Genomic DNA, 26,990 nt, shown 5'->3' on the forward strand with positions numbered 1-26,990 from the left:
CTCCACTCACATACTCTGATGGTGTGGACCAATGACTGTATGGAGATGAGTCAATCCCTTGAGTTGAAGAAATTCCGTTGTTTGCATTCTCAAACCTCAAAATAATAATGTTTATTTATAGCCAAGAAATACAGGTTTCTTATAATGTGCTAGTTTATCTTTAACTCAAAGGAATAAACAGAATAGTAATTTTATCCAATTATGCATAATCCTATTTTCTGTACAGAGAACAGTCCGCTAGACCATTTCATATTATGTATACATATCTATAGATTTTTAAGGTTAGGGAAAAGTGCAGTGAATAGTGCAACTTTTTAGGATGTCGATATAAATTAATGTATTTATGGTTGTTTGTAATTTTGTCTTGTCTTTTAATCATTATGTGTTATTGTTTTTACCATCGAGGACCACTTTGGAAACAAGCGTTTGAATTAATACTTTCAAATGATATCCTCTGGGTCCACATTGTACATTATGTTGTAATGTCTGTTACCCAAAATAAATTAAATTCAATAGATCAGTGATCTATTTAGGAAATACAAACTGTAGGAGGCAACTTCTGAGTTTTTTTTTTGCAGAGCACGTAGACTTATTTCGTAACCACGCAGTTTTGTTTCTTAGGTAATACTGTAAACGCTTCCGATTGGCTTTCTCCATTTTGTCGGACAACAGCAGAAACCTATTACGACTCTTTCCGTCATTGTTGTTATAATTTGTGGGCATACCTGGCAGTGATTGGCTAGATCAGCCAGGCATTATGGGGGAAAAAGGCGCTAAGAGGGCGGGATACAAACCTTGTGGTCATGAAAAAAAAAGTTTCCGTTTTCAAGGTGTCCATCAATCTCGTTTTACATGTGAATATTTTTCTGCTGTTGAACTTGGAAGCGTTGATAAATCTTGTCAATTTCATATATCTGCTACAGTTTTTAATTGATAGTCAGACCAGGTGATCTTTAAAAACTTTTAGAAAAGTCGATAAAGATGTCTTCAGAGATTCCCGAGATTTTCAAAGCTCTGCTAGAGGACCCCTTCACTGTTCCTATCCTTGATTACAACGGTAAGAAGAAGCGAAATAACCGTCATTTCTTTGTGAAGATTTTCAATAAATTGCGCTGTTACTGAATGATAGCGAATAATGTTTTCCCAGCGATATAGTAAACCACGCGCGAGACTATATGTTCCAACCTTAAAACGTATTTGATACATTTTTTGTAAACATAAACAACGTCCTGTCTGTGAACACTCTTCGACTATAAATACAATATGTTGGAGTGATTTATCACTGCGTGTCCTATATATTGCGTAACCTCAATAAAACCCTGGTGCCATTTTGACAGCGTCTCAGCTTAGTTAGCCTAGGCAATTTGATCACAAGATTGACTTCAGATTTAATCAACATGCCAGCATCATGTGGTGTACACCAGTGAATTGTATAATGCTCAAATGACCTGTCCATATGGAGAGATAAGCATGTAACTTGTCTAATGTGCAGAATATGGGAATAGGCTAGCGTACAATACGGCTGGCTGTACAATTGATGGGGGTTGTAGGGAAAAGTAGGATTACAGTTTGTAATTGTTTGAGGGCTCTATTAACCTGTTCTGTTCTGGATGTGGTTGTGTTCTCTCATTTGTGAGATTGGATGTGATTTATGTAAACAGTCCAAGCGGATGTTGGCAACACTTAACCAGATTGTAAAACAAGATTAGAGTAGATATGATTTTTCTCTTAAAATCATGAGATTCATGAGACAATTAAAACATGGACAGTTGCTAAATGCATGTGGTGTCTGGTACTCCTAAAAGTACTGATCACACTCGGGATACAAATTACTCAGGGCATTCACAACACTTGAACCACTGACATCAACACCCAATACCCAAATACCACTGGACAGGACCTGGCACCTAAAACCTAATGATGCAACCTGTCCACATAATAGCTGTCTGGCATGCATCTGATAATGAAATACTGGTAGTGTAATAATAAGAACTGTAAACACAGAGCTCACTAATTGCTGGTTATTAGACACATTCACACAAATGTTTGTAAGGCCTTGGGAGACACTGTTAAGTACACAAATATTGGTGCCCTTGGCTGCATAGTGCGATCAAAGCCAAGCGCATCATAGAGGAACCCACACACAATCTTGCCCAATGTTTGAGCTGCTGCCCTGCGGAAGGAGATTAAGGGCCCCACTGTTCAGCAATAATATAAGCAAGGCAAGTTTCATTCCATCCGCCATCAGGCTGCTGAACAGTGGGACATAGGACAGATACAAGGTTGGAAAGTAGGTCAGAGGCTTTGAATAGGTGAAAATGTAAATGTGTGACTTGTGTACTAACTTCCCAGTGTTCCGTACTGCATGTAATATAGTGTGTCATTTGTGTATTTGTATGCTGACGTCACAAAAATAATTTCCATGTAAATGGACAATAAAGTATATTGTATTGTATCTCTCACATGAGGGGAGGAGGACAAAGTGCAGAGTCATGCTGGCAGTGCCGGTAATTCCCTGGAGGTCCATCCACTCGTCTTGATGGTGACTGATACACTCTTGGCTCCTTCATACCATATCACCCCTTTGGATGGACTTGTTTATAAGGCCTTCATAGATGCTTCACAAATCATTCAGAAGCAAACATCCAGAGGGTGAAAAAAGGTTATGACACATTTGGCAAAATGCCAGATGTAAGGAGGACCTGATAAAATACCCTTTATACTGTATAGTAGGCCTATCAATAGCTTTTAAATAATTTGTGAAGCATCTATGTAGACCTTGTAAAGGATTTATGAAGGTGTCATAAAGACAGTAGTGGACGGCATCTATATTTTCTCCTCTCTTACTGTGGCGAGGATGCTAGACTAGCTCTGTATATGGACAGAACAGCACACTCTGTACTCTGCAGTAATGCCCCCTAAAAAAAACGATCTTACTCCTCAGATTACAATACAAGAATGCTGTCCTTGCCTCTGCTTGATCTGTTTGACAACTCGTATATCACTTCTATCCCTATAGCTAAATGTTTTGAGTGAGGGCTTAGTATGTTGTGCATTTGGCTGACATGGTGTATATGCATATGAAGGCCCATGTCTGAATATATGTAGGCTGTTTAGTGTCTAGACTGGTCTAGTGTTTATAGTAAATTATCTTGCTTAATGCCAGTGGCACAATAGTCTCGTATGGAGATGCCCTTGTGAGATCTGACTCTATAATGTGTCAATAAATACATTGATTAAAAAAAAGTGTCAAGGCAAAATCTCACTGCGCAGTTTTCATTGGTCTCCGTGTATTTGGGCATACGATAACGGCACGTGTTGCCATGTGAGAATGAACCGAATGAACCAGGCCAACTGGGGACAAAGGGAACAATTATTTATCAGCGTTTAAAGGGCTGAAAATAAATAGAATGGCAAATTATGGCTCACATTTACTATATAGCATAGGCTAGGCAATAAAAGCAAATGTTATTTTCTCAAACATTAGACCTACTGCCTGTAGATTCCAATGATATACAGTGCATTCGGAAATATTCAGACCGCTTGACATTTTCCACATTTTGTTATGTTACAGCCTTATTCTAAAATTGATTCAATTAATTTTTCACTCATCAATCTACACACAATACCCCATAATGACAAAGCGAAAACAGTAAAAAACAGAAATACCTTATTTTCATAAGAATTCAGACCCTTTGCTCGAAATTGAGCTCAGGTGCATCCTGTTTCCATTGACCATGGCCTGAATGCCAAGCGTCATGTCTGGAGGAAACCTGGCACCATCCCTATGGTGAAGCATGGTGGTGTTAGCGTCATGCTGTGGGGATGTTTTTCAGCGTCAGGAACTTGGAGGGAAAGATGAACGGAGCAAAGTACAGAGAGAGATCCTTGATGAAAACCTGATCCAGAGCGCTCAGGACCTCAGACTGGGGTGAAAGTTCACCTTCCAACAGAACAACAACCCAAAGCACACAGCCAAGACAATGCAGGAGTGGCTTTGGGACATGTCACTGAATGTCCTTGAGTGGCCCAGCCAGAGCCCAGACTTGAACCCGATCAAACATCTCTGGAGAGACCTGAAAATAGCTGTGCAGCGACGCTCCCCATCCAACCTGACAGAGCTTGAGAGAATCTGCAGAGAAGAATGGGAGAAACTCCCCAAATACAGGTGTGCCAAGCTTGTAGCGTCATGCCCAAGAAGACTCGAGGCTGTAATCGCTGCCAAAGGTGCTTCAACAAAGTTCTGAGTAAAGGGTCTGAATACTTATGTAAATGTGATATTTCAATTTTTTTTTAATACATTTGCTAAAATTTCTCAACCTGCTTTTGCTTTGTCATTATGAGGTATTGTGTGTAGATTGATGAGGGAAAAAAACAATTAAATCCATTTTAGAATAAGGCTTTAACGCAACAAAATGTGGAAAAGTCAAGGGGTCTGAATACTTTCCGAATGCACTGTATACAGTGCCCTTTAATTATTGGGACATTGAAGCATTATTTTCTTCTCGACTTCGTCTCGGGCCTAACAACACCCGTGCAAGTATATCCTCCAAACACCAGCTTCTCTGGCATTGTCACTTAAGTAAGCTAGCTAGCTAGCTAGTATACACAGACATTTGCGTACATATGTTGCTATGGTTACACAGTACCACAAGCTGTCAGGAGCAGGTGGTCTCTCAAAATAAACCAAAAAGTAAATACTTACATATTAAATGGCTTCCCACATCCCTTGAATTGGTGCTGGCTGCATCCATATGCCGCACATTGTGGCATTGTTGACAAGTTGGCTATTTTAATGTGGGGATATTGTTTTTCACTGATTCACTTCCATTATACTACATCATTGTTGAATACTCGTTTCTGATTGGCTAGAAGGGCATTCTAGAATGGACATTAAAACCAGATAACGGGACACATTTGGAAAAGATATCGGGACAGTTGGAAAGATATCAGGACACCTTGTAATCATGTCGCAATAAGCGCCTACACATGCAGACCATACTTGCTACAAAGTTACAGAAAGCTAAACCAACAACCACACAAACCAAAATTGTAAACATTGTAAACGCAGGTCCAACGAGGAAAAACGTAGCTAGCTAGCATTAATTCGTTTTTGCAGATTTTTTTTTTTTTAGCATCTCTTTACCTAACGTGGTGAGGGATTAACATGAATTTCTCTGGTCCCTACTATTGCAGTCATGACGCAAGTGGTGCTATGCTGTCAAATTCTACCACTTTTCTAGTTTGACCAGCTGTTTTTAGCAACTGATATTTTTGAATTCGGTTGTCATATTGGCCGGTTGGCTAACAACAAACTATTTAGCTAGCTTCTAGCCTAGTGTTTGAAATGCAATGCGATCTCCTCGTAATTAACAGTCACTGTTGACGAGTGTCCTGACGAGAAGGCAAACTTTTCTAGCTATGCCAGGCAAAATCGGGCATCATCAGCTCATTGTTATGGATGTATCCAAATGAATGTCAATAGAAAACAGCTACTTTGCTGTTATTCTTGCTGCAGAGGTCGTGACTGTATTAGCCATAGCTAGCTGGCTAGCTAGCAAGCAAGGGATAAGAACGTTGGCATGGAACATAAAGAATGAATGACTGGGTCGCGCCCATAAATATTGAACTAATTGAAAGAACAACTGGGTAGCGTCTCTAGCAACCAAAAGATAAGAAAGTATGAATTCACTTTAAAAATGAAAATATCAATGAAAAATCAGTATTTCTACCAGTAGATATTTTTATTTTATTTAACCTTTATTTAACCAGGTAAGACAGTTGAGAACAAGTTCTTATTTACAACTGCGACCTGGCCAAGATAAAGCAAAGCAGTGCGATAAAAACAACAACAACACAGAGTTACATATGGAATAAACAAAAACGTACAGTCAATAACACAATAGAAAATCTATATACAGTGTGTGCAAATGTAGTAAGTTATGGAGGTAAGGCAATAAATAGGCCATAGTGCAAAATAATTACAATTTAGTATTAACACTGGAGTGATAGATGTGCAGAAGATGATGTGCAAATAGAGATACTGGGGTGCAAATTAGCAAAATAAAGAATGTAAATAACAATATGGGGATGAGGTAGTTGGGTGGGCTACTTACAGATGGGCTGTGTACAGGTACAGTGATCGGTAAGCTGCTCTGACAACTGATGCTTAAAGTTAATGAGGGAGATAAGTGTCTCCAGCTTCAGAGATTTTTGTAGTTCATTCCAGTCATTTGCAGCAGAGAACTGGAAGGAATGGCGGCCAAAGGAGGTGTTGGCTTTGGGGATGACCAGTGAGATATACCTACTGGAGCGCATACTACGGGTGGGTGTTGCTATCGTGACCAATGAGCTAAGATAAGGCGGGGATTTGCCTAGCAGTGATTTATAGATGGCCTGGAGCCAGTGGGTTTGGCGACGAATATGTAGTGAGGGCCAGCCAACAAGAGCGTACAGGTCACAATGGTGGGTAGTATATGGGGCTTTGGTGACAAAACGGATGGCACTGTGATAGACTACATCCAATTTGCTGAGTTGAGTGTTGGAAGCTATTTTGTAAATGACATCGCCGAAGTCGATGGATGCAGTCAGTTTTACGAGGGCATGTTTAGCAGCATGAGTGAAGGAGGCTTTGTTGCAAAACAGGAAGCCGATTCTAGATTTAACTTTGGATTGGAGATGCTTAATGTGAGTCTGGAAAGAGAGTTTACGGTCTAACCAGACACCTAGGTATTTGTAGTTGTCCACATATTCTAAGTCAGACCCGCCAAGAGTAGAGTAGTGATTCTAGTCGGGCGGGTGCAAGCAGCGTTCGATTGAAGAGCATGCATTTAGTTTTTATAGCGTTTAAGAGCAGTTGGAGGCAATGGAAGGAGTGTTGTATGGCATTGAAGCTCGATTGGAGGTTTGTTAACACAGTGCCCAATTAAGGGCCAGATGTATACAAAATGGTGTCGTCTGCGTAGAGGTGGATCTGAGAGTCACCAGCAGCAAGAGCGACATCATTGATATACAGTGGCGGAAAAAAGTATTTAGTCAGCCACCAATTGTGCAAGTTCTCCCACTTAAAAAGATGAGAGAGGCCTGTAATTTTCATCATAGGTACACGTCAACTATGACAGACAAAATGATTTAAAAAATTCCAGAAAATCACATTGTAGGATTTTTTATGAATTTATTTGCAAATTATGGTGGAAAATAAGTATTTGGTCAATAACAAAAGTTTCTCAATACTTTGTTATATACCCTTTGTTGGCAATGACACAGGTCAAACGTTTTCTGTAAGTCTTCACAAGGTTTTCACACACTGTTGCTGGTATTTTGGCCCATTCCTCCATGGAGATCTCCTCTAGAGCATTGATGTTTTGGGGCTGTCACTGGGCAACACAGACTTTAAACTCCATCCAAAGATTTTCTATGGGGTTGAGATCTGGAGACTGGCTAGGCCACTCCAGGACCTTGAAATGCTTCTTACGAAGCCACTCCTTCGTTGCCCGGGCGGTGTGTTTGGGATCATTGTCATGCTGAAAGACCCAGCCACGTTTCATCTTCAATGCCCTTGCTGATGGAAGGAGGTTTTCACTCAAAATCTCACGATACATGGCCCCATTCATTCTTTCCTTTACACGGATCAGTCGTCCTGGTCCCTTTGCAGAAAAACAGCCCCAAAGCATGATGTGTCCACCCCCATGCTTCACAGTAGGTATGGTGTTCTTTGGATGCAACTCAGCATTCTTTGTCCTCCAAACACGACGAGTTGAGTTTTTACCAAAAAGTTATATTTTGGTTTCATCTGACCATATGACATTCTCCCAATCCTCTCCTGGATCATCCAAATGCACTCTAGCAAACTTCAGACGGGCCTGGACATGTACTGGCTTAAGCAGGGGGACACGTCTGGCACTGCAGGATTTGAGTCCCTGGCGGCGTAGTGTGTTACTGATGGTAGGCTTTGTTACTTTGGTCCCAGCTCTCTGCAGGTCATTCACTAGGTCCCCCCGTGTGGTTCTGGGATTTTTGCTCACCGTTCTTGTGATCATTTTGACCCACGGGGTGAGATCTTGCGTGGAGCCCCAGATCGAGTGAGATTATCAGTGGTCTTGTATGTCTTCCATTTCCTAATAATTGCTCCCACAGTTGATTTCTTCAAACCAAGCTGCTTACCTATTGCAGATTCAGTCTTCCCAGCCTGGTGCAGGTCTACAATTTTGTTTCTGGTGTCCTTTGACAGCTCTTTGGTCTTGGCCATAGTGGAGTTTGGAGTGTGACTGTTTGAGGTTGTGGACAGGTGTCTTTTATACTGATAACAAGTTCATACAGGTGCCATTAATACAGGTAACGAGTGGAGGACAGAGGAGCCTCTTAAAGAAGAAGTTACAGGTCTGTGAGAGCCAGAAATCTTGCTTGTTTATAGGTGACCAAATACTTATTTTCCACCATAATTTGCAAATAAATTCATTAAAAATCCTACAATGTGATTTTCTGGATTTTTTTTCCTCAATTTGTCTGTCATAGTTGACGTGTACCTATGATGAAAATTACAGGTCTCTCTCATCTTTTTAAGTGGGAGAACTTGCACAATTGGTGGCTGACTAAATACTTTTTTTCCCCACTGTATGTACCATATGGTCAAGCTGCTCCCACAAAAGCTCAATAGGGTTGAGATCCGGTGACTGTGCTGGCCACTCCATTATAGACAGAATACCAGCTGACTGCTTCTTCCCTAAATAGTTATTGCATAGTTTGGAGCTGTGCTTTGGGTCATTGTCCTGTTGTAGGAGGAAATTGGCTCCAATCAAGCGCCGTCCACAGGGTATGGCATGGCGTTGCAAGAATGAATGTTATTTATATGGGGGATACAATCTTCCCAGCTCTGCAGATTTTGCTGTGAAGAGACAGAATCATTAGATCATTTGTTTTGGTTCTGTCCATTTGTAGCTTGTTTTTGGACACAGGTCCAGGAATGGCTAAAGGATTGCAATATTTACCTGGAGCTAACCTTGCAGATAGCATTACTGGGTGATCTGAAAAGTCATAGTCAATCGATCAATAATATAATACTTTTAGCAAAAATGTTTATATTTAATTCACAATCTGTAGAAGCAATGAGAATAGAAAGGTTCAGAACTTTTATAAAACATCACAGTACGGTTGAAATTTTTATGGCAAATAGAAATCCTATATGGATGGTGTTAAGCGATAGATGGGAGGTATTGAATGGAGTTGAAGGATGGGACTAATAACAAATAACAACAAATAATAACAAGATAACTAATAATGTAAGCATACTGTGTCCATAATAAGTATATAGTTGGGAGCTTTTGGGAAAGAGCACAGTTAGAAAGATATGGCATATAGAAGCAAACCGGATGGACATCATGAAAATGATCGGAGAGGTTGAGAGTAGAAGAAGTTCAGGAGCAAAAACAAAAAAAACATTTACATTATTGTAAAATTGACTGTGTCCATAAGGTGTAGATAGTAAGTATAGGCTGGAAGTAGAGGCCTGGGCATTGTTGTTCACTAATTTACCCCAAGTAGGGAAAGGATGGCGGGGTTGAAAAGTAATAAAGGGGAGTATATATATAAAAAACATGGGGGATTGGAAGTGATGCAGACAATTACATTGATAGAAGTTACAATCTATCTGCAATATTAAGCTGATCTACCCCCAAATTGTAAAAAAAAAAAAAAAAAGTTATTGCATAGTTTGGAGCTGTGCTTTGGGTCATTGTCCTGTTGTAGGAGGAAATTGGCTCCAATCAAGCGCTGTCCACAGGGTATGGCATGGCGTTGCAAAATGGAGTGATAGCCTTCCTTCTTCAAGATCCCTTTTCCCCTGTACAAATCTCCCACTTTACCACCACCAAAGCACCCCCAGAACATCACATTGCCTCCACCATGCTTGACAGATGGCATCAAGCACTCCTCCAGCATCTTTTCATTTGGTCTGCGTCTCACAAATGTTCTTCTTTGTGATCCGAACACCTCAAACTTCGATTCATCTGTCCATAACACTTTTTTCCAATCTTCCTCTGTCCAGTGTCTGTGTTCTTTTGCCCATCTTAATATTTTATTTTTATTGGCCGGTCTGAGATATGGCTTTTTCTTTGCAACTCTGCCTAGAAGGTCAGCATCCTGGAGTCGCCTCTTCACTGTTGACGTTGAGACTGGTGTTTTGCAGGTACTATTTAATGAAGCTGCGAGTTGAGGACCTGTGAGGCGTCTGTTTCTCAAACTAGACACTCTGATGTATTTGTCCTCTTGCTCAGTTGTGCACCGGGGCCTCCCACTCTTTCTATTCTGGTTAGAGCCAGTTCTGTGAAGGGAGTAGTACACAGCGTTGTACGAGATCTTCAGTTTCTTGGCAATTTCTCGCATGGAATAGCCTTCATTTCTCAGAACAAGAATAGACTGACGAGTTTCAGAAGAAAGTTATTTGTTTCTGGCCATTTTGAGCCTGTAATCGAACCCACAATTGCTGATGCTCCAGATACTCAACTAGTCTCAAGAAGGCCAGTTTTATTGCTTCTTTAATCAGCACAAGTTTTCAGCTGTGCAAACATAATTGCAAAAGGGTTTTCTAATGATCAATTAGTCTTTTAAAATGATAAACTTGGATTAGCAAACACAACGTGCCATTGGAACACAGGACTGATGGTTGCTGGTAATGGACCTCTGTACGCCTATGTAGATATTCCATAAAAAATCAGCCATTTCCAGCTACAATAGCCATTTACAACATTAACAATATCTACAATGTATTTCTGATCCATTTGATGTCATTTTAATGGACAAAAAAAATGATTTTCTTTTCGAAAACAAGGTAATGTCTAAGTGACCCCAAACTTTTGAATGGTAGTGTAGATATGCAGGGTGAGTATTGGTAAAGTGGGACACTTTCTGAAAATGTGTTTTCCGGAACACCTTACAGAATCATCCCAATGTCTTACTCACTAACTGTAAGTCGCTCTGGATAAGAGCGTCTGCTAAATGACGTAAATGTAATGTAAATGTTAACCCCCAACATGATACCATTCTAAATAGCTTAAGAACTCTACTAGAAAAAAATATATATATATTAAACACAGGATGGATGACTCTTCATCAAACACAAATTGTGCTGAGACCACATTTTATAAGTTGATACTGGCAAATTGGGAGACCTTGATTGGCTAAGTGGGACACTTAATTATTTATTGTAAAGAAGGATAAATTAGAGCGTATAGGAGTAATTTCGATATTTTAATGATAAACTTCAATTATTCATACAAATTAAATGAAAATTATTTTTGTGGAACATTAAGAATGATCATTTATTATTATTATCATCATACTTGATTATAATTATATGATGTAGCCTATATGTAATTGTATAGCCTATAAATATATATATTTTAACTTCATCTAGGCCTATCAGCTCAACATTCTCAACACTACACTAATGGACATGTTGTAGAATGAAACCAGAAAGACCTTAACTCTCAACAATTTCAATGACTGTTTTATTGTCACCAGAGTCAAATACTGTAAAATGAACGTTTTTTAAATCATCATATACCTGTATGTTTATGAATATAGCTATATGTTTAATGCTGGTGAGGTAATATCTTTTTAAGTAAAATGCAGCTATGCTAGCTTTTTCTAGCAGATTTGAGGAAAATGAAGTTGAACATTTGATCCTATTTAGAAAATTGATTTCTGTTAAGAAAACATGTATTAATTAATCCCCCAAAATATTTGTTCTGCATTAAAATGGCCTAGAGGAGTGTCCCAGTTTGACAGTAATAGGGTGACCCAGTTTGACAGTAGGCAATTGGCATACTGGGACACTGTCTGTAACGATCCCGGCAGTCTGAGTCGGGTCCTGTCTGTGGACTAGTTTTTCTGCTCGGGATCTCCAGTTTCCCGAGGGTTCTGGAACGCTCCGGGGAGCTCTCTTGATTTCCGCACCTGCATCCCATCAGCAATCTGCACACCTGGTCCTGATCATCACCCTTCTTAGGCTCTGGCCTAACATCCATTCCCTGCCGGATCGTTAGCCATGAACATCACTCGTCCGGAACCTTCATCCAACCTCTGCCTGGTGGTCGGCGGCTGCCGAGCCATGATTGGATCAACCACTGCACCCCCAACAACTAATCAACGCCCGCCCGCTCTGTTCCCTGGATTATTCAGCATCACTCTTGAATTTGTAAATAAACACTCACCTTCGTTTCAACTTACCTTGTCCTGGTCTGCTTCTGGGTTCTGGCTTTGTAACTCGTGACAGAACGATCCGGCCAGTAATGAACCCAGCGGACCTGGACTCTGTTCGCCATGCCATTTCCCATCAGGAGAAGATGTTGGGACAACATAGCACGGCACTACAGGAGATAGCGTTGTCTGTTCGGAACCTTTCTACCGGTCTGACGGAGGTCCAGAGCCAGCGCAAGTTTCCGGTGGAGGATCCACTACCGGTTTCACCCATCTCGCCTGCCGCGTCTGGAGCTGTGTCCTTCCGTGAGCCCAAGGTTCCGACGCCGGATAAATATGAGGGGGAGCTGGGAAGATGCTGCTTTTCCTTATGCAGTGTGGGTTAGTGTTCGATCTACAGCCCTACTCTTATGCCACAGACAAGGCTAGGATAGCCTTTGTGATTGAGTTGCTGCGTGGTCGAGCGCTGGAGTGGGCTTCAGCCGTTTGGGAACGACAAGACCCCTGCATGGCTTCATACCAGGGGTTCACGGCCGAGATGAGGAAGCTCTTCGACCATTCCGTCCGAGGGAGGGACGCAGCTAGGCGCCTGTTTTCGCTTCACCAAGGAACTCGCAGCGTGGCCGACTTCGTGATTGAGTTCAAGACGTTGGCTGTGGAGAGTGGGTGGAATGAGGAGTCTCTGCAAGCGGCCTTTTACCAGGGTCTGTCGGAGCAGCTCAAGGATGAGTTGATCTCCTATCCGGAGCCTAGTGACCTGGACAGCTTGGTAGCCTTGTCTATTCGGGTGGATAATCGAGTCCGAGAGCGAAGGAGGGAGAAGCAATGGGGTCCGTCCAATCGATCAGCTTCTCAGTTCCCAGTCGGGTCGGGTGGTGGACCAGAACACGTCGATCATTCTCCACCACAAAGGATTAGTGGAGAGGTCCTCTCTCCCGATTCTGAACCCATGCAAGTGGGGGCGGCACGGGTTAACCAAGGAGGAGCGTCAACATAGACGTAAGACCAACTGCTGCCTCTACTGTGGTAGCTCGGGACATTACATCTCCACTTGTTCCCGGCGGTCGTCAAACTGCCCGGCTCGCTAAAGTTGGGAGGACTTTTAGCGAGCCAGTTTCAACCTCTCAGTACCTCTGTCAGACCCCGTTTTCCGGCTACCCTTGTGAACAGGAATCAGAGCTTAGCGATTAACGCTTTATCGATTCAGGTGCCGATGGAAGCTTTCTTGATGCCGAGTTGGTGGAACAGCTGGGGCTTTCCAAGGAGCAATTGCCGGAAGCCATTGAAGCGACCACTCTGAACGGCAGTAGTCTGGCACGTATCACGATGAGGACTGAACCGGTTAAGATGCTGTTGTCGGGGAATCATTCGGAGATGATTTCATTCTTCATTCTGCCGTCTTCCCATGTTCCTCTGGTCCTTGGATACCCCTGGCTGAAGGAACACAATCCCACGTTCGATTGGGTGACGGGCAAGGTAACGAGTTGGAGCCTTGATTGTCATGCTAACTGTCTCAAGACTGCCTGTCCCCATTCGGTTCCCAGCCAGGTGATTGAGGCTAAACCCCCAGATTTGTCCCTGGTTCCCGAGACATATCACGATTTGGGGAAGTGTTCAGTAAGCAGAAGGCTCTGTCACTCCTCCCCACCGACCATATGATTGTGCCATCAACCTGTTCCCTGGAGCTGTCTACCCCAAGGGAAGGTTATACAGTATCTCCCGCCCTGAACGTGAGGCTTTGGAGACCTACATCAAGGAGTCCCTAGCTGCTGGTCTCGTTCGTCCCTCGTCATCACCCCCTGGGGGCAGGATTCTTCTTTGTGGGTAAGAAGGATGGCTCTCTTCGACCGTGTATTGATTATCGGGGGTTGAATGACATCACGGTCAAGAACAAGTATCCCCTGCCCTTGATGAGTTCTGCCTTCGACTCCTTACAGGGTGCTACGGTGTTCACCAAGCTAGACCTACGCAATGCGTATCACATGGTCCGGATCAGAGAGGGAGACGAGTGGTTGACGGGTTTCAATACACCGATGGGTCACTTCGAGTATCAGGTGATGCCGTTTGGACTGACCAATGCTCCAGCGGTATTCCAGAGTATGGTGAACGACGTCCTGAGAGATATGATCGGTCTCTTTGTGTTTGTTTACCTGGATGACATTCTGATCTTTTTCGAAGGAACCTTCCGACCACGTCCAGCATGTCCGGCAGGTTCTGCAGCGATTGTTGGAGAATCGCCTGTTCGTGAAGGCCGAGAAGTGCGAAGTTTCACGCCCACACGACATCCTTTTCGGGTACATCATCTCCAGGGGAGAGATTAGGATGGACCAGGAGAAGGTTAGAGCGGTTCTGGAATGGGCCCAGCCCGGTACGAGATTGCAGCTCCAGAGATTTTTGGGGTTTGCGAATTTCTACCGCAGATTCATCCGGGATTACAGCCGTGTGGCCGCTCCGTTAACGGCCTTGACTTCCAGTATCAGGAGCTTCAAGTGGAATCCGGAGGCGGATCGAGCGTTTCTGGATTTGAAGAGGCGATTCACCAACGCACCGATTCTCTCTCAACCGGACACGGCCCGTCAGTTCGTCGTTGAAGTGGACGCGTCTGATGTGGGAGTTGGCGCCATCCTGTCGCAGCCGATGCTCCACGGACAGTAAACTCCATCCCTGCGCCTACTACTCTCGTCGCCTTTCGCCTGCGGAGAGGAATTACGATGTGGGTAACCGGGAGCTTCTCGCGGTGAAACTTGCCTTGGAGGAGTGGCGTCACTGGTTGGAGGGGGCGGAGCAGCCGTTTATTGTCTGGACTGACCACAAGAATCTTGCTTACGTGCAATCGGGCTAGACGTCTCAACTCCGGCCAGGCCAGGTGGTCGTTGTTTTTCGGACGATTCAATTTTTCCCTGACGTTCCGACCTGGATCTAAGAACGGCAAGGCGGACGCCTTGTCTCGGATGTTCTCCAAGACGGAGGAGAGTGGGTCCAAGACCGAGACAATTCTCCCCGGAACTGCGTCGTGGGAGCTGTTAGGTGGAAGATTGAGGAGGAGGTGATGGCGGCTCTTCGGACGCAGCCCGGTCCCGGTAACGGTCCACCCGGTCGGTTGTTTGTGCCTGAGTCGGTTCGTCCTGCGGTCCTCAAATGGTCCCACGCCAGCAAGATGGCTTGTCACCCTGGCGTGGCTCGGACGATGGCGTTTCTTCGCAGACGTTTTGGTGGCCTGCCATGGCCGAGGATACTCGGGGTTATGTTGCTGCCTGTCCAGTGTGTGTGCAGAATAAGAGTACCAATCGGCCCAGCTCTGGACTACTTCACCCCCTTCCTATTCCCCCGCGACCATGGTCGATCTGGCCCTGGACTTTGTCACTGGGTTGCCCGCTTCTGAGGGGAACACGGTCGTTCTGACTATCGTGGACAGATTCAGCAAGTTCGCCCACTTTGTGCCAATTGCCAAGCTTCCCTCGGCCTCGGAGACGTCCGAGATCCTGGTTAGGGAGGTTTTCAGGGTCCACGGGTTGCCCAGTGATATCGTTTCCGACCGTGGCCCTCAGTTTACCTCTGCTGTCTGGAAGTCCTTCTGTTTGGCCATTGGAGCTACAGTCAGTCTCACATCTGGTTTTCACCCCCAATCTAATGGTCAGGCGGAGAGAGCCAACCAGAGGATGGAATCCACGCTACGCTGCCTGGCCTCTTCCAACCCCACCTCCTGGGTCTCTCAGTTGCCTTGGGTTGAGTATGCCCACAATACTCTCCCCTACATCTGCCACTGGGATGTCTCCCTTCCAGTGCCTGTATGGCTACCAACCTCCCTTGTTCTCTTCTCAGGAGAGGGAGCTCTCAGTGCCTTCTGTTCAGGCCCATATTCGTCGTTGCCACCGGACCTGGCATCGGGCCAGAAAGGCACTCCTTAGAGTTTCGGACCGGTATCAGCTCCAGGCGAATCGTCGCCGGATCCCCGCTCCCACCTACACCATCGGAGATAGGGTCTGGTTGGCCACACGGGATCTTCCTTTACGGACTGAGTCTAGGAAGTTGTTACCGGGTTCATTGGTCCGTTTGTGGTGGAGAAGGTGATCAATCCGGTGGCAGTTCGACTCAAACTCCCGAGGACGCTCAGAGTCCATCCCACCTTTCATGTCTCCTGCCTCAAGCCTGTTCTCCTCAGTCCTCTGTTGCCTCCTCCGCCCTCCTCCTCCTCCTCGGATGATCGGAGGTGGTCCTGCCTACACGGTGCGACGCATCATGGATTCCAGACGGCGGGGCCGGGGTTTCCAGTATCTCGTGGACTGGGAGGGGTATGGTCCTGAAGAGAGGAGTTGGATTCACGCGCGACAGATCCTAGATGCTGACCTCATCCGTGACTTCTACCGCCTCCATCCTGGCGCTCCGGGAGTCCGCCCGGTGGCGTCTGGCCGGAGGGGGGGTACTGTAACGATCCCGGCAGTCTGAGTCGGGTCCTGTCTGTGGACTAGTTTTTCTGCTCGGGATCTCCAGTTTCCCGAGGGTTCTGGAACGCTCCGGGGAGCTCTCTTGATTTCCGCACCTGCATCCCATCAGCAATCTGCACACCTGGTCCTGATCATCACCCTTCTTAGGCTCTGGCCTAACATCCATTCCCTGCCGGATCGTTAGCCATGAACATCACTCGTCCGGAACCTTCATCCAACCTCTGCCTGGTGGTCGGCGGCTGCCGAGCCATGATTGGATCAACCACTGCACCCCCAACAACTAATCAACGCCGCCCGCTCTGTTCCCTGGATTATTCAGCATCACTCTTGAATTTGTAAATAAACACTCACCTTCGTTTCAACTTACCTTGTCCTGGTCTGCTTCTGGGTTCTGGCTTTGTAACTCGTGACACTGTCAAAATGTCACTATTTAAAAAAAGGTGAGAGTAGTGAAAAAAACAACATTTACAGTAATTTTGTTTTACAACTACACCCCATTACAAAATATGTTGTAATGAGACACTGAATATCCTTTCTACGTTTTTATAACCTTAACATTATTTACCTCAGGACCATGTAATTTTACTTACCATTATGGCTGGATCTAGAGACGTGTCATTACACGGGATGCCACGCCCACAATGATGACGTCATACCATTGAACCCTTAAAAAAAAAAAAATCATCACATACTCCCTCACTTTTTTTATTTAACCTTTATTTAACCAGGTAAGCCAGTTGAGAACAAGTTCTCATTTACAACTGCGACCTGGCGAAGATAAAGCGAAGCAGTGCGATTTTAAAAACAACAACACAGAGTTACATATGGGGTAAAACAAAACATAAAGTCAAAAAATACAACAGAAAATATATATACAGTGTGTGCAAATGTAGCAAGTTATGGAGGTAAGGCAATAAATAGGCTATAGTGCAAAATAATTACAATTAGTATTAACACTGGAATGATAGATGTGCAAGAGATTATGTGCAAATAGAGATACTGGGGTGCAAATGAGCAAAATAAATAACAATATAGGGATGAGGTAGTTGGGTGGGCTAATTTCAGATGGGCTGTGTACAGGTACTCACTAACACACAGGCATTGATGGTTGGTTATGTTATTGTACATATTTAAAGATATCCATTACAAAGCTTAAGTGTCCCACTTTGCCAGGTGTCCCACTTAACCAATACTCACCCTACATATAGGTAGGGATAAAGTGACTAGGCAACGGAATAGATAATAAACAGTAACAGCAGCGTATATGATGAGTCAAAATAGATTAGTGCAAAAAGGGTCAATGCAGATATTCCGGGTAGCTATTGGTTAACTATTTAACTAACTATTTAGCAGTCTTATAGTTTGGGGTTAGAAGCTGTTCGGGGTCCTGTTGGCTCCAGATTTGGTGCATCGGTACCGCTTGCATTGTGGTAGCAGAGAGAATTCTATGACTTGGGTGGCTGGAGTCTTTGACAATTTTTAGGGCCTTCCTCTGACACCGCCTGCGGAGTTCCCAGTTGTTTTGAACGCGGCATTACGACTTCCCAGTTTCCACGAGCATATGAAGCCAGCAAAAGTCTAACAGTATGGAGATATCATTGGGGCTGCTCCCCCTCCCACCAAATGTTCCTCTAATTTATGCAGGGTTACAACGATATATAATTTGGTCAACCAATGGGGTGTTACGCCTTGCCTACGTCGCTCAAAGAATGGACTGTTTTATACTTTCTATTCGAGAGGTGCGATTTCTCTTGACTAAGAAAACGTTTTTTGTTGCTTTATTTGGAGAATCGGTCAAACTCTGAAGAGGTAAACTAATGTCGAGTCGTATGCTGTAACATTGTAAACATTTAGTCTAATCTTAGTTTCACTATCTCTGAAGGGATAGGAGATTATGTTACAGTAGTCTAGGCTTTATTGTTGAAGTAGCATATCTTTAAATTAAGTTGTTGCGTAATTACCGGCAGAAATGTCTGTAGAGCCGATCGCCACCACGATGGAAAACTTCAAGGGGTCACCGGGTGCGTTTCCCGTGGTATTGAAGAAAATAATGGAAATGCCCCCACCGAATTTACTCGAGGGCGACGATGGTAAGTCTAGATGCTTCTGTGTGGGGGTTACACGCACTGTTAGTTCTAGGCAACAAACTGTGAAGCGGCCGAATTGTGCCGGGTAAAGCCGAATGCGAATACATTTTATGCAATGTAGTAGCCTAAAATTGATAGGCCTACACAAAATCACATCCTGTCTGTTTGTTTCTATAGTGTTATGATCAACCAAGCATTCAGATATCCCTTCATCTGAATTTAAACAAAAATTGGGTAGCTGCACTTCAGTCCTTTGGTTCTCAGACAGCACATACACAGTTGACAGTTGACAGTAAATTCCTCTCTCCCCCCTCCCCCACTCCCTTCTACTCTCCACCTCATCACCACACTAACTAGGCAGGTATCCATTGACCCAGCTGTATTAGAAAAAAGCAATGTCGCAAAATGCGACGTGTAATGGAAACGGCAGGTATAGGATACATTTTCTAAAGATATACATATTTTTTTCGTTCGACAGGGGTGGATCTTTCTTCTGTCGAACTTTCTTTATTGCGACAAATGACGATGGAAACAGTATTTTTCGAATAAATTATGATTGACGAATCATTTTCAAGGTACGTGATGTCACGGTGTAACTATAAAGTTCCACTCTACAATAAATTATAAATGCCTAAGTCTTGCAAAATCAATATTTTTCAACTATACAACATTTTCTTTGAAGGACAACGATTGTCCGTCCTATCATTCAAGAATGCCTGAATTGCTTCGCCTTGCTTTCCTGGTTGGCTGTCAAGTTTCACCATCCAATTATTTCAGATCTATAGGAGTGTGGCATAGACGGTGGCGATAGGTTGGCAAATATTAGTCAGTAATTGCATTCTATCCATGCTGACTTTCGCGGGCTACCTGAGACATGAAACAGATAGGTGGGAGGGCATACATGCTGTCGCCAATGTATTTGCCTAAATGGGTAATGGAAACACTTCAACCACTACATTTTTATTTGACGCTGTAGGTTTTTGCGAAAACGTCCAGTCTTTTTCATCCACACGAGTTACATGGAAACGCACCCTAGCAGGCAATTTTCGCATATATTTTCTATGCGAACTTTATAAATGTCACAAAAAAATCAATGGACAAGTTAATTGAAACATACCTACTTCGAATTCTGAGTTGGATGACCATTCAAAACGATTTTCCCAGTCGTAGCTCGTTTCTTTCCTAGTTCCCAGTTGTCTTGAACGCATTGAAGTAGGCTATTTAAGAGTTCCCAGTTTTGAACACTGCATAAATTAGTAGGCTAGGTCACGTATTCGTCTGACTAGTGTCAAGGTCCGCTTTCCACCAAATAGTGATGTAGGCCTTATATTTCATCATATCTCTTCCATTGGTTGAAATATGGTTCTTGCATGATCAGAGTTGTGGGTTTGGTTCTCACATGGACCACTTAGATGAAATATGTCCTGAGTGTAAATGGCTCAGGATAAAACCATTTACTGAATGACCATGTCAAATAAACCCTTTTCCAATGCCCGTCTTATCTCTTTTACTTTTAGACTTTTAGATTTGTTTATTGTTGTGAATTGTTAGATACTACTGCACTGTTGGAGCTAGGAACACAAGCATTTCGCTACACCCGCAATAACATCTGCTAAATATGTGTATGTGACCAATAACATTTGATTTGACTTGTTTTATCCTGCCTGCCATAACCCATTACATTAAGTAAGGCTCTTCTGTTTTGCTGCCACAGACAATGACAAGGATAAGCTGTTTACGGGGGACAATGTGGACCTTGAAAGAGGGAGCGGGATGGGTCCGTCGGCCGCCCTGACCCCAGCCATCTGGGACAAGACCATCCCGTACGACGGGGAGACCTTCCACCTGGAGTACATGGACCTGGAGGAGTTCCTCATGGAGAACGGCATCCCCACCTCATCCTCGTCCCTGGACGATGCTCTCAACATGGAAATTGCAGAGAAGAAGACAGAGAAGCCAACCAGCACCACGACAGCCCCCATCTCCCTGCTGCCCGTCCTGGAACTAGACCAGTGTGAGGAGGAGGTGGTCACCATCACCCTCAACAGTGCTGATATCACAGCCAACACCGGTAGGATACACCTGTGAAATCATTAGAGCCTTATGTCTTAATGGTCTGTTAGTGTTATTACATAGATACTTACCCTAGTAGTTACATGGTATAATGCGTAAATAATACAAAGCGTGGACTCAAATGCATTTAAGATCAAAGTAAATCAAGTAATTTGTTCTTGGTTCTGCCATAGACAGTCAGACATGTCTGAGCACCAAGGGCGCACATGTACAGGGAAACTTACTGGTTTGTTTGAATGTCATTCAAGGCTGTATGCACCATTGTGTGTGCTTCTGTAAATGGTGGTAAAAATAGATCCTAGCTATGCTGAGTGGTCAAGACAACAGAGGTGTTTACTAGAGCTGACCAACAGACGTGGGCTGTGCTCCATGAGGTCATCTTTATCAAATGTAGAAGCCTGGATTTAAGGAGGGTAGAGCCAAATGTATGGTTCTGGAACAGGAATTAAATTACTTGCAGTCTCACAGAAGAGAATATTCCATTTACATTGGGAGCATTTATTTACCCTTAAAACTGATTGTAGCTTTTGCCCATCTACCTGTAAGGTTCTGAAAAAATAGTAATAACTCAAAAGGACGACTAGGAAAAAGCTCAAGCCAATTTCATCCCATTGGGTCATATAGCTGCAAAGACAGGATATGACGATACAAGCACATATATTTATAACCTACTAGGCGGGGTAAACTCCGTACACACATCTAGACAGCCAGTACATCTCTGTTGCTAGGCAGGAACTAAATTGGTTCCTCTTACTGGTGTAGTCATGGCCCTGCCTGATGCTAGAACCTTCGTGGAAGTGTATGTGTGTGTGAGATAGGACTGTAGTAGGAGGGTCGTTGTGGTGGGCCCCTCTGGCCCCCCTTCCAGTGGTTTCTTCTCGTTTCATCTGTTGACTTGACCCTAGTTCCGCAGCTGGCCTGCCTTATCAGAGATTAACTGTTGCCCTTCGCCACGCACAGTAATTTTCAATACACATTCCTTATTCACCCTTCATTGACATAGAACATAAACGGTTATCATACATGTAACGTAATCCATATGTTCTTATACAGTGACAGGAATAAGTATATTTCAAGTTAGAACCCAACAAACCCAAACGGGATACTTGAACCCTTAACCTAATGCTTGGTCACCTGTATCTCCCCCACAGAGGTGGTGACAGACAAGGACAGGCTGACCCCTGAAACCATCGACCCGGAGGAGATTGAGGTGAACGTGAACTTTGACCCAGACCCTACAGACCTGGTCCTGTCCAGCGTTCCTGGAGGAGAGCTGTTCAACCCACGCAAACACAAGTTCTCAGAGGAGGAACTCAAACCACAGCCCATGATCAAGAAGGCCAAGAAGGTGTATGTACCTGAGGATTCTAAGGTAAGTCAGACACATGGAGGTCGGAAAGCATGATAAGGGTGTGGTAGGTAGGTGGGTGTGTGGGTAGGTGGGTGTGTGTGTGGGTAGGTGGGTGTGTGTGTGGGTAGGTGGGTGTGTGGGTGGGTAGGTAGGTAGGTGGGTGGGTAGGTAGGTAGGTGGGTGTGTGGGTAGGTGGGTGTGTGGGTAGGTAGGTGGGTGTGTGGGTAGGTGGGTAGGTGGGTGGGTGGGTAGGTAGGTGGGTGTGTGGGTAGGTGTATGTTTATTCTAATTCCAAGAAGAGAAATTGTATGTTTAAAAAAATGTTATTTAATTGTGGATTACAGTACCACCAGATAGTTCATAGAGCAGTGGTCACCAACCGCGACTGGTCGATCTTCAAGGCATTCCTAGTCGATCACCAAACATTTCTGTAGAAAAGCCAAAGATAAAGGCTTGCTCCATTAAAAAAATGTTCGCTGTTGGGAGATCTGTAGCTAAATCGAGTGTCACCGTGCCTACAGCTTCCAGCAAAGTTTGATACTAGCCTACATGAGACTTGACCAGAGAGAGACAGTCAAAGAATACATAAAAGAGCTGCTGTTTTTATGAGCGAGTTCATGTTTAAGTTTTTATTCAGCACTGTCAACACTGTTTTTATTCAACACTATAAAACACGCTTCTTCGTACTACCACTCGCTCCAGCTGCTATGAATCAGTAGCCAAGTGAATCCATATCCCTGCGTTTTTAGTATTATTAGCAGCTCGTCGTGTCTATTTTAATATTGAGAAATATTTCACTTTCTCTGGTCATAGGAACAATGTGAATTTGTGCATGAGGCAGATGCTGATGCGGTGCGACTCGAGTTTCGCCATCAGGTGGAAGACTGTGTCCCCTCTCTCTGGTCAGTCTCACTGGAAGAAAGGAAGGGAGAGAGGGACCGTGAGAGGCGGACCCTCTGCTGCTCTCTCCCTCCCTCCGCTGAGACTAATGCCGTGTTTAAAACAACTGGAAACTCAGAACTTGGACATTTCTGACTTCAGTGCGTTCAAGACAACTGGGAACTCTGACAAAAACTAGATCCGACTGGGAAAAATATTTTTGAACGGTCATCCAACTCTGAATTCCAAGTCTGGCATCTTTCTAGCACTCCGACCTGAAGATCACTGACTTCATGATTTAACCTTTTTTTTATTTTTTTGTTCCCAGTTGTCTTGAAAGCACCATGACCATCAGATGCAGGTACAAATTATTTCAATTTAAGTGCTACACAAACTGATCTATTTTATTATCAAAGCTCAAGTGTTGAAATATACTGAACAGAAATATAAACGCAACATGCAACAATTAACGATTTTACTGAGTTACAGTTCATATAAGGAAATCAGTCAATTGAAATAAATTCATTAGACCCTAATCTATGGATTTCACATGACTGGGCAGGGGCGCAGCCATGGATGGCCCAGCCAATCAGAATGAGTTTTTCCCCACAAAAGGGCTTTATTATAGACAGAAATACTCCTCCGTTTCATCAGCTGTCCGGGTGGGTGGTCTCACACGAAGAAGCCGGATGTGGAGGTCCTGGGCTGGTATGGTTATACGTGGTCTGCAGTTGTGAGGCCGGTTGGACGTACTGCCAAATTCTCTAAAATGACATTGGAGGCACCTTATGGTAGAGAAACTAACATTCTATTATCTGGCAACAGCTCTGGTGGACATTCCTGCAGTCAGCATGACAATTGCACGCACCCTCAAAACTTGAAACATCTGTGGCATTGTGTTGTGTGACAAAACTGCACATTTTATAGTGGCCTTTTATTGTCCCCAGCACAAGGTGCACCTGTGTAACGATCATGCTGTTTAATCAGCTTCTTGATATGCCACACCTGTCAGGTGGATGGATTATCTTGGCAAAGGAGAAATGCTCACTAACAGGGATGTAAACAAATTTGTGCACAAAAGTGGCGAGAAATAAGCTTTTTGTGCGTATGGAAAATGTCTGTGAAATAAGCTTTTTGTGTGTATGGAAAATTTCTGTGAGCTTTTAATTTCAGCTCATGAAACATTGGACTAACACTTTACAAGTTGTGTTTATATTTTTGTTCAGTATATAATATGGTCTGAGAAGAACAATATTGTCAGGCCAGGCAAATAGCCAATATGCTGTGATAATAATGTACCTCATTCCCTACAGAACGGTTTTTATTAGGTTAATGTTACATTTGTTTAAGTCATGTTAAAAAAGAATAATAATCTGAGCAGTAGATCTCTGCTTGCTTTTTGACTGTGAAAGTGATCCTGACTCAAAGGTTGGTGACCACTGTCAGAGCATTCAGTCATTCAGAAGGGCTCTTTAAATGAATTATCACCAGTGAGGGAAAACTAGGTTTTGCTTTTTAACGAGGCTTTCAATAACTGAGCAGCGACATTGAATTGAAAGCATGCTCTCATCAAGGTCGCTTTCAAAAACCACCTTGTTCTCTCTCTGCTCTTTCTCTTTCCCCCTCTCTCTCCTCCTCACAAGGATGAGAAGTACTGGCAGAGGAGGACGAAGAACAACGTGGCGGCTAAGCGTTCCCGGGACGCGCGGCGACTCAAGGAGAACCAAATCACGGTGCGGGCAGCGTTCCTGGAGCGTGAGAACACGGCGCTACGACAGGAAGTGGGCGAGCTACGGAAGGACTTTGCCCGCAGCAAGAATGTTGTGGCCCGCTACGCAGCCAAATTCGGAGACCTGTAAGACACAGACAAACACAGACAACCGCTGGCTGGCCGTTGCACACAGATTGCATCAGCTAGTCACTTCATTTTGGTCAGGTCACAAAGTAGCAACATCCTTTGTTTGTGGTCATAAATCAATTGTGAATATCCACTGTTGCGCTACTCACATTAGCTGCATACCAAACAATGAGAGACAGTGATATGCAGTGAATTTGAGCGCCTCAGTGAGACAGATGAAGAAAATGAAACAATGACATCACGTTGAATACACTACAAAATGTTCAAATACAAAATAACCAGTGAGACATGACCTTCTGTGTTTCGCTCCTTTATAACACAATACCTCCTATATAACACAAGTTTGATGGGTAGAATTGATTAATAATGTGATAATGAAATGTTAACCTCCCCTCATCACCTTATGTTAACTCCCCCGCTTCCTTTCCTGGTAAATAATCTACTTTTTCTCTTCTCTTTCAAGTGCGTTGCTGGAAGACCAGTAGACTATTGATATATTTGTGGCGTGGGCGAAACAAATGAATCAATTACAATGGATAGATGGATCAGAAGATGGAGTCTGGAAGAGAGTGAATGATGTTGCCATGTAGATACTGTGGAATTGTATGACTGACCCCTGCTTATTGTTTTTATTGGACTTTTAATTGTAATTTTATTATGGGGTAGATCAGCTTTAACATTGCAGATAGATTGTAGCTTCCATCAATGTTATTGTCTGCATCCCCTAATTGGAGTAAACTAATGGACAACAACACTTAGGCTTCTACTTCCAGCTTAAACATACTATATCCATTTTTCGGACAGTGTATTTTACAATAGTTATCTTATGTTTGTTTTTAATCTCATCCTTCAGCGACCCTCAACCCCTCCCATCTCTGAACACTATCCAGTTTTGATTTCTATTTGCCATATTGCAAATAGAAATACACTAAATGCTTGTAAAAAGTAGCAGAGCTTTATTTTCTAGACCTTTTCCTTATTTTCAAATAACTCCATACAAAAACATAAACCTGTTGACTTATCTATGATATTACTGTGCAATTTACGAGTGTTCTGCAATTATGTGTTCTCAACCAAATGTAAACCTCCAACCCCTCTCCTGTTTACTACTCTGGAAAGTAGTTTCTCCAACTTCTCTGGGACCTTGATCTTATATGGACAGTTACCACACTCAATGTAAAAAGGTGACAGATTTTGTGTTCTGTCTGAAATGAGTACAATACATTGTAGTTACCTCATGAAACCAGAAAACAGGTTACATCAGAACTATGGTGAGGTTTCTGTTACAGTTTTTTAAATTACTTTTGATAAATGTTGCCGTTTAAATTCCTTGTCAAAATCAGGAAGTTTCTTAACTCGTCAGTGTGGTTTGAACTGGGCCTCTGTTTCAACAAGGACCTTCAAGTGTCTTCAGCTGACTCAGTGCAGTGCCCAGTCTGTCTGTTCACAGGGCAATGCCATGTGTTCACTATTACCATATCAGACACTGAAATTCAAGCCTCCTTTCAGGGTTTGTCTCGTGAGTTTTGCCCTTTGGTCCATCATGTTTCCTTGTTATCACTTTCCTAATTCCTGCTGATGTAATAAGAGGAAAATAAGTGATTGCAGTGCTTCTAGCTCGTTTTGGGATTTATCTGAAGAATTACCTTTGGAAAGTAGTTTGGATTTGTTTTACTTGAAAAAATATATTTGAAAGTTTTGCGATTGGTTTTGTGCGTTGAGATGAGAACCTCATTCAAATTGACAACTTCATTTATTGGTTGTTTGCTAAATCTGGAGACAACCATTTGTGTGGTAGTGATGTAATTCTTCCAGTCCTTTGACTTCTCTAGGGTCAGTTTCCAACTCAAGTCATTGTTATCCTGGCTTACATAACCAGTCTTATTTCTTATATGGATTCCTTTGACCTTAATAATATACTATAACTCAATAATAGATCAGTGCTCAAAGTTTATATCTGCGCAAAGTGATGTAACATGTTGAAAAGTAGATGATCGAGAACAGACAAATGAAGATTTTGATTCGGGAAAACTGGTAGACGATGTACTTTTTATGGAATATAAAGTGTATATCTTGATTTAATAAACCAGTGAACAATTTCA

The 26,990-nt window shown here is 43.3% G+C and overlaps 1 protein-coding gene across 6 annotated transcripts; it reads left to right on the forward strand.

Moving 5' to 3' along the window:
- The first annotated feature begins 811 nt into the window (after positions 1–811).
- LOC121547464 (thyrotroph embryonic factor-like) lies at positions 812–26,990 on the forward strand. 6 transcript variants are annotated; one of them, XM_041858771.2, is made up of 6 exons: positions 18,333–18,449; positions 18,608–18,730; positions 20,442–20,798; positions 21,952–22,172; positions 24,674–24,885; positions 25,352–26,990. In XM_041858771.2, exons 2-6 carry the CDS (start codon positions 18,610–18,612, stop codon positions 25,371–25,373), a joined length of 933 nt encoding a protein of 310 aa, XP_041714705.1. In that variant the 5' UTR covers positions 18,333–18,449; positions 18,608–18,609; the 3' UTR covers positions 25,374–26,990. The 6 variants fall into 6 exon arrangements, with proteins under 6 accessions (XP_041714706.1, XP_041714705.1, XP_041714704.1 ...); XM_041858772.2 differs by lacking the exons at positions 18,333–18,449; positions 18,608–18,730 and adding an exon at positions 812–1,057; XM_041858770.2 differs by having other exon boundaries at positions 18,333–18,730.

Source organism: Coregonus clupeaformis, chromosome 31 (genome assembly GCF_020615455.1).
Source record: "Coregonus clupeaformis isolate EN_2021a chromosome 31, ASM2061545v1, whole genome shotgun sequence".
In the NCBI taxonomy this organism is placed as follows: Eukaryota; Metazoa; Chordata; class Actinopteri; order Salmoniformes; family Salmonidae; genus Coregonus; species Coregonus clupeaformis.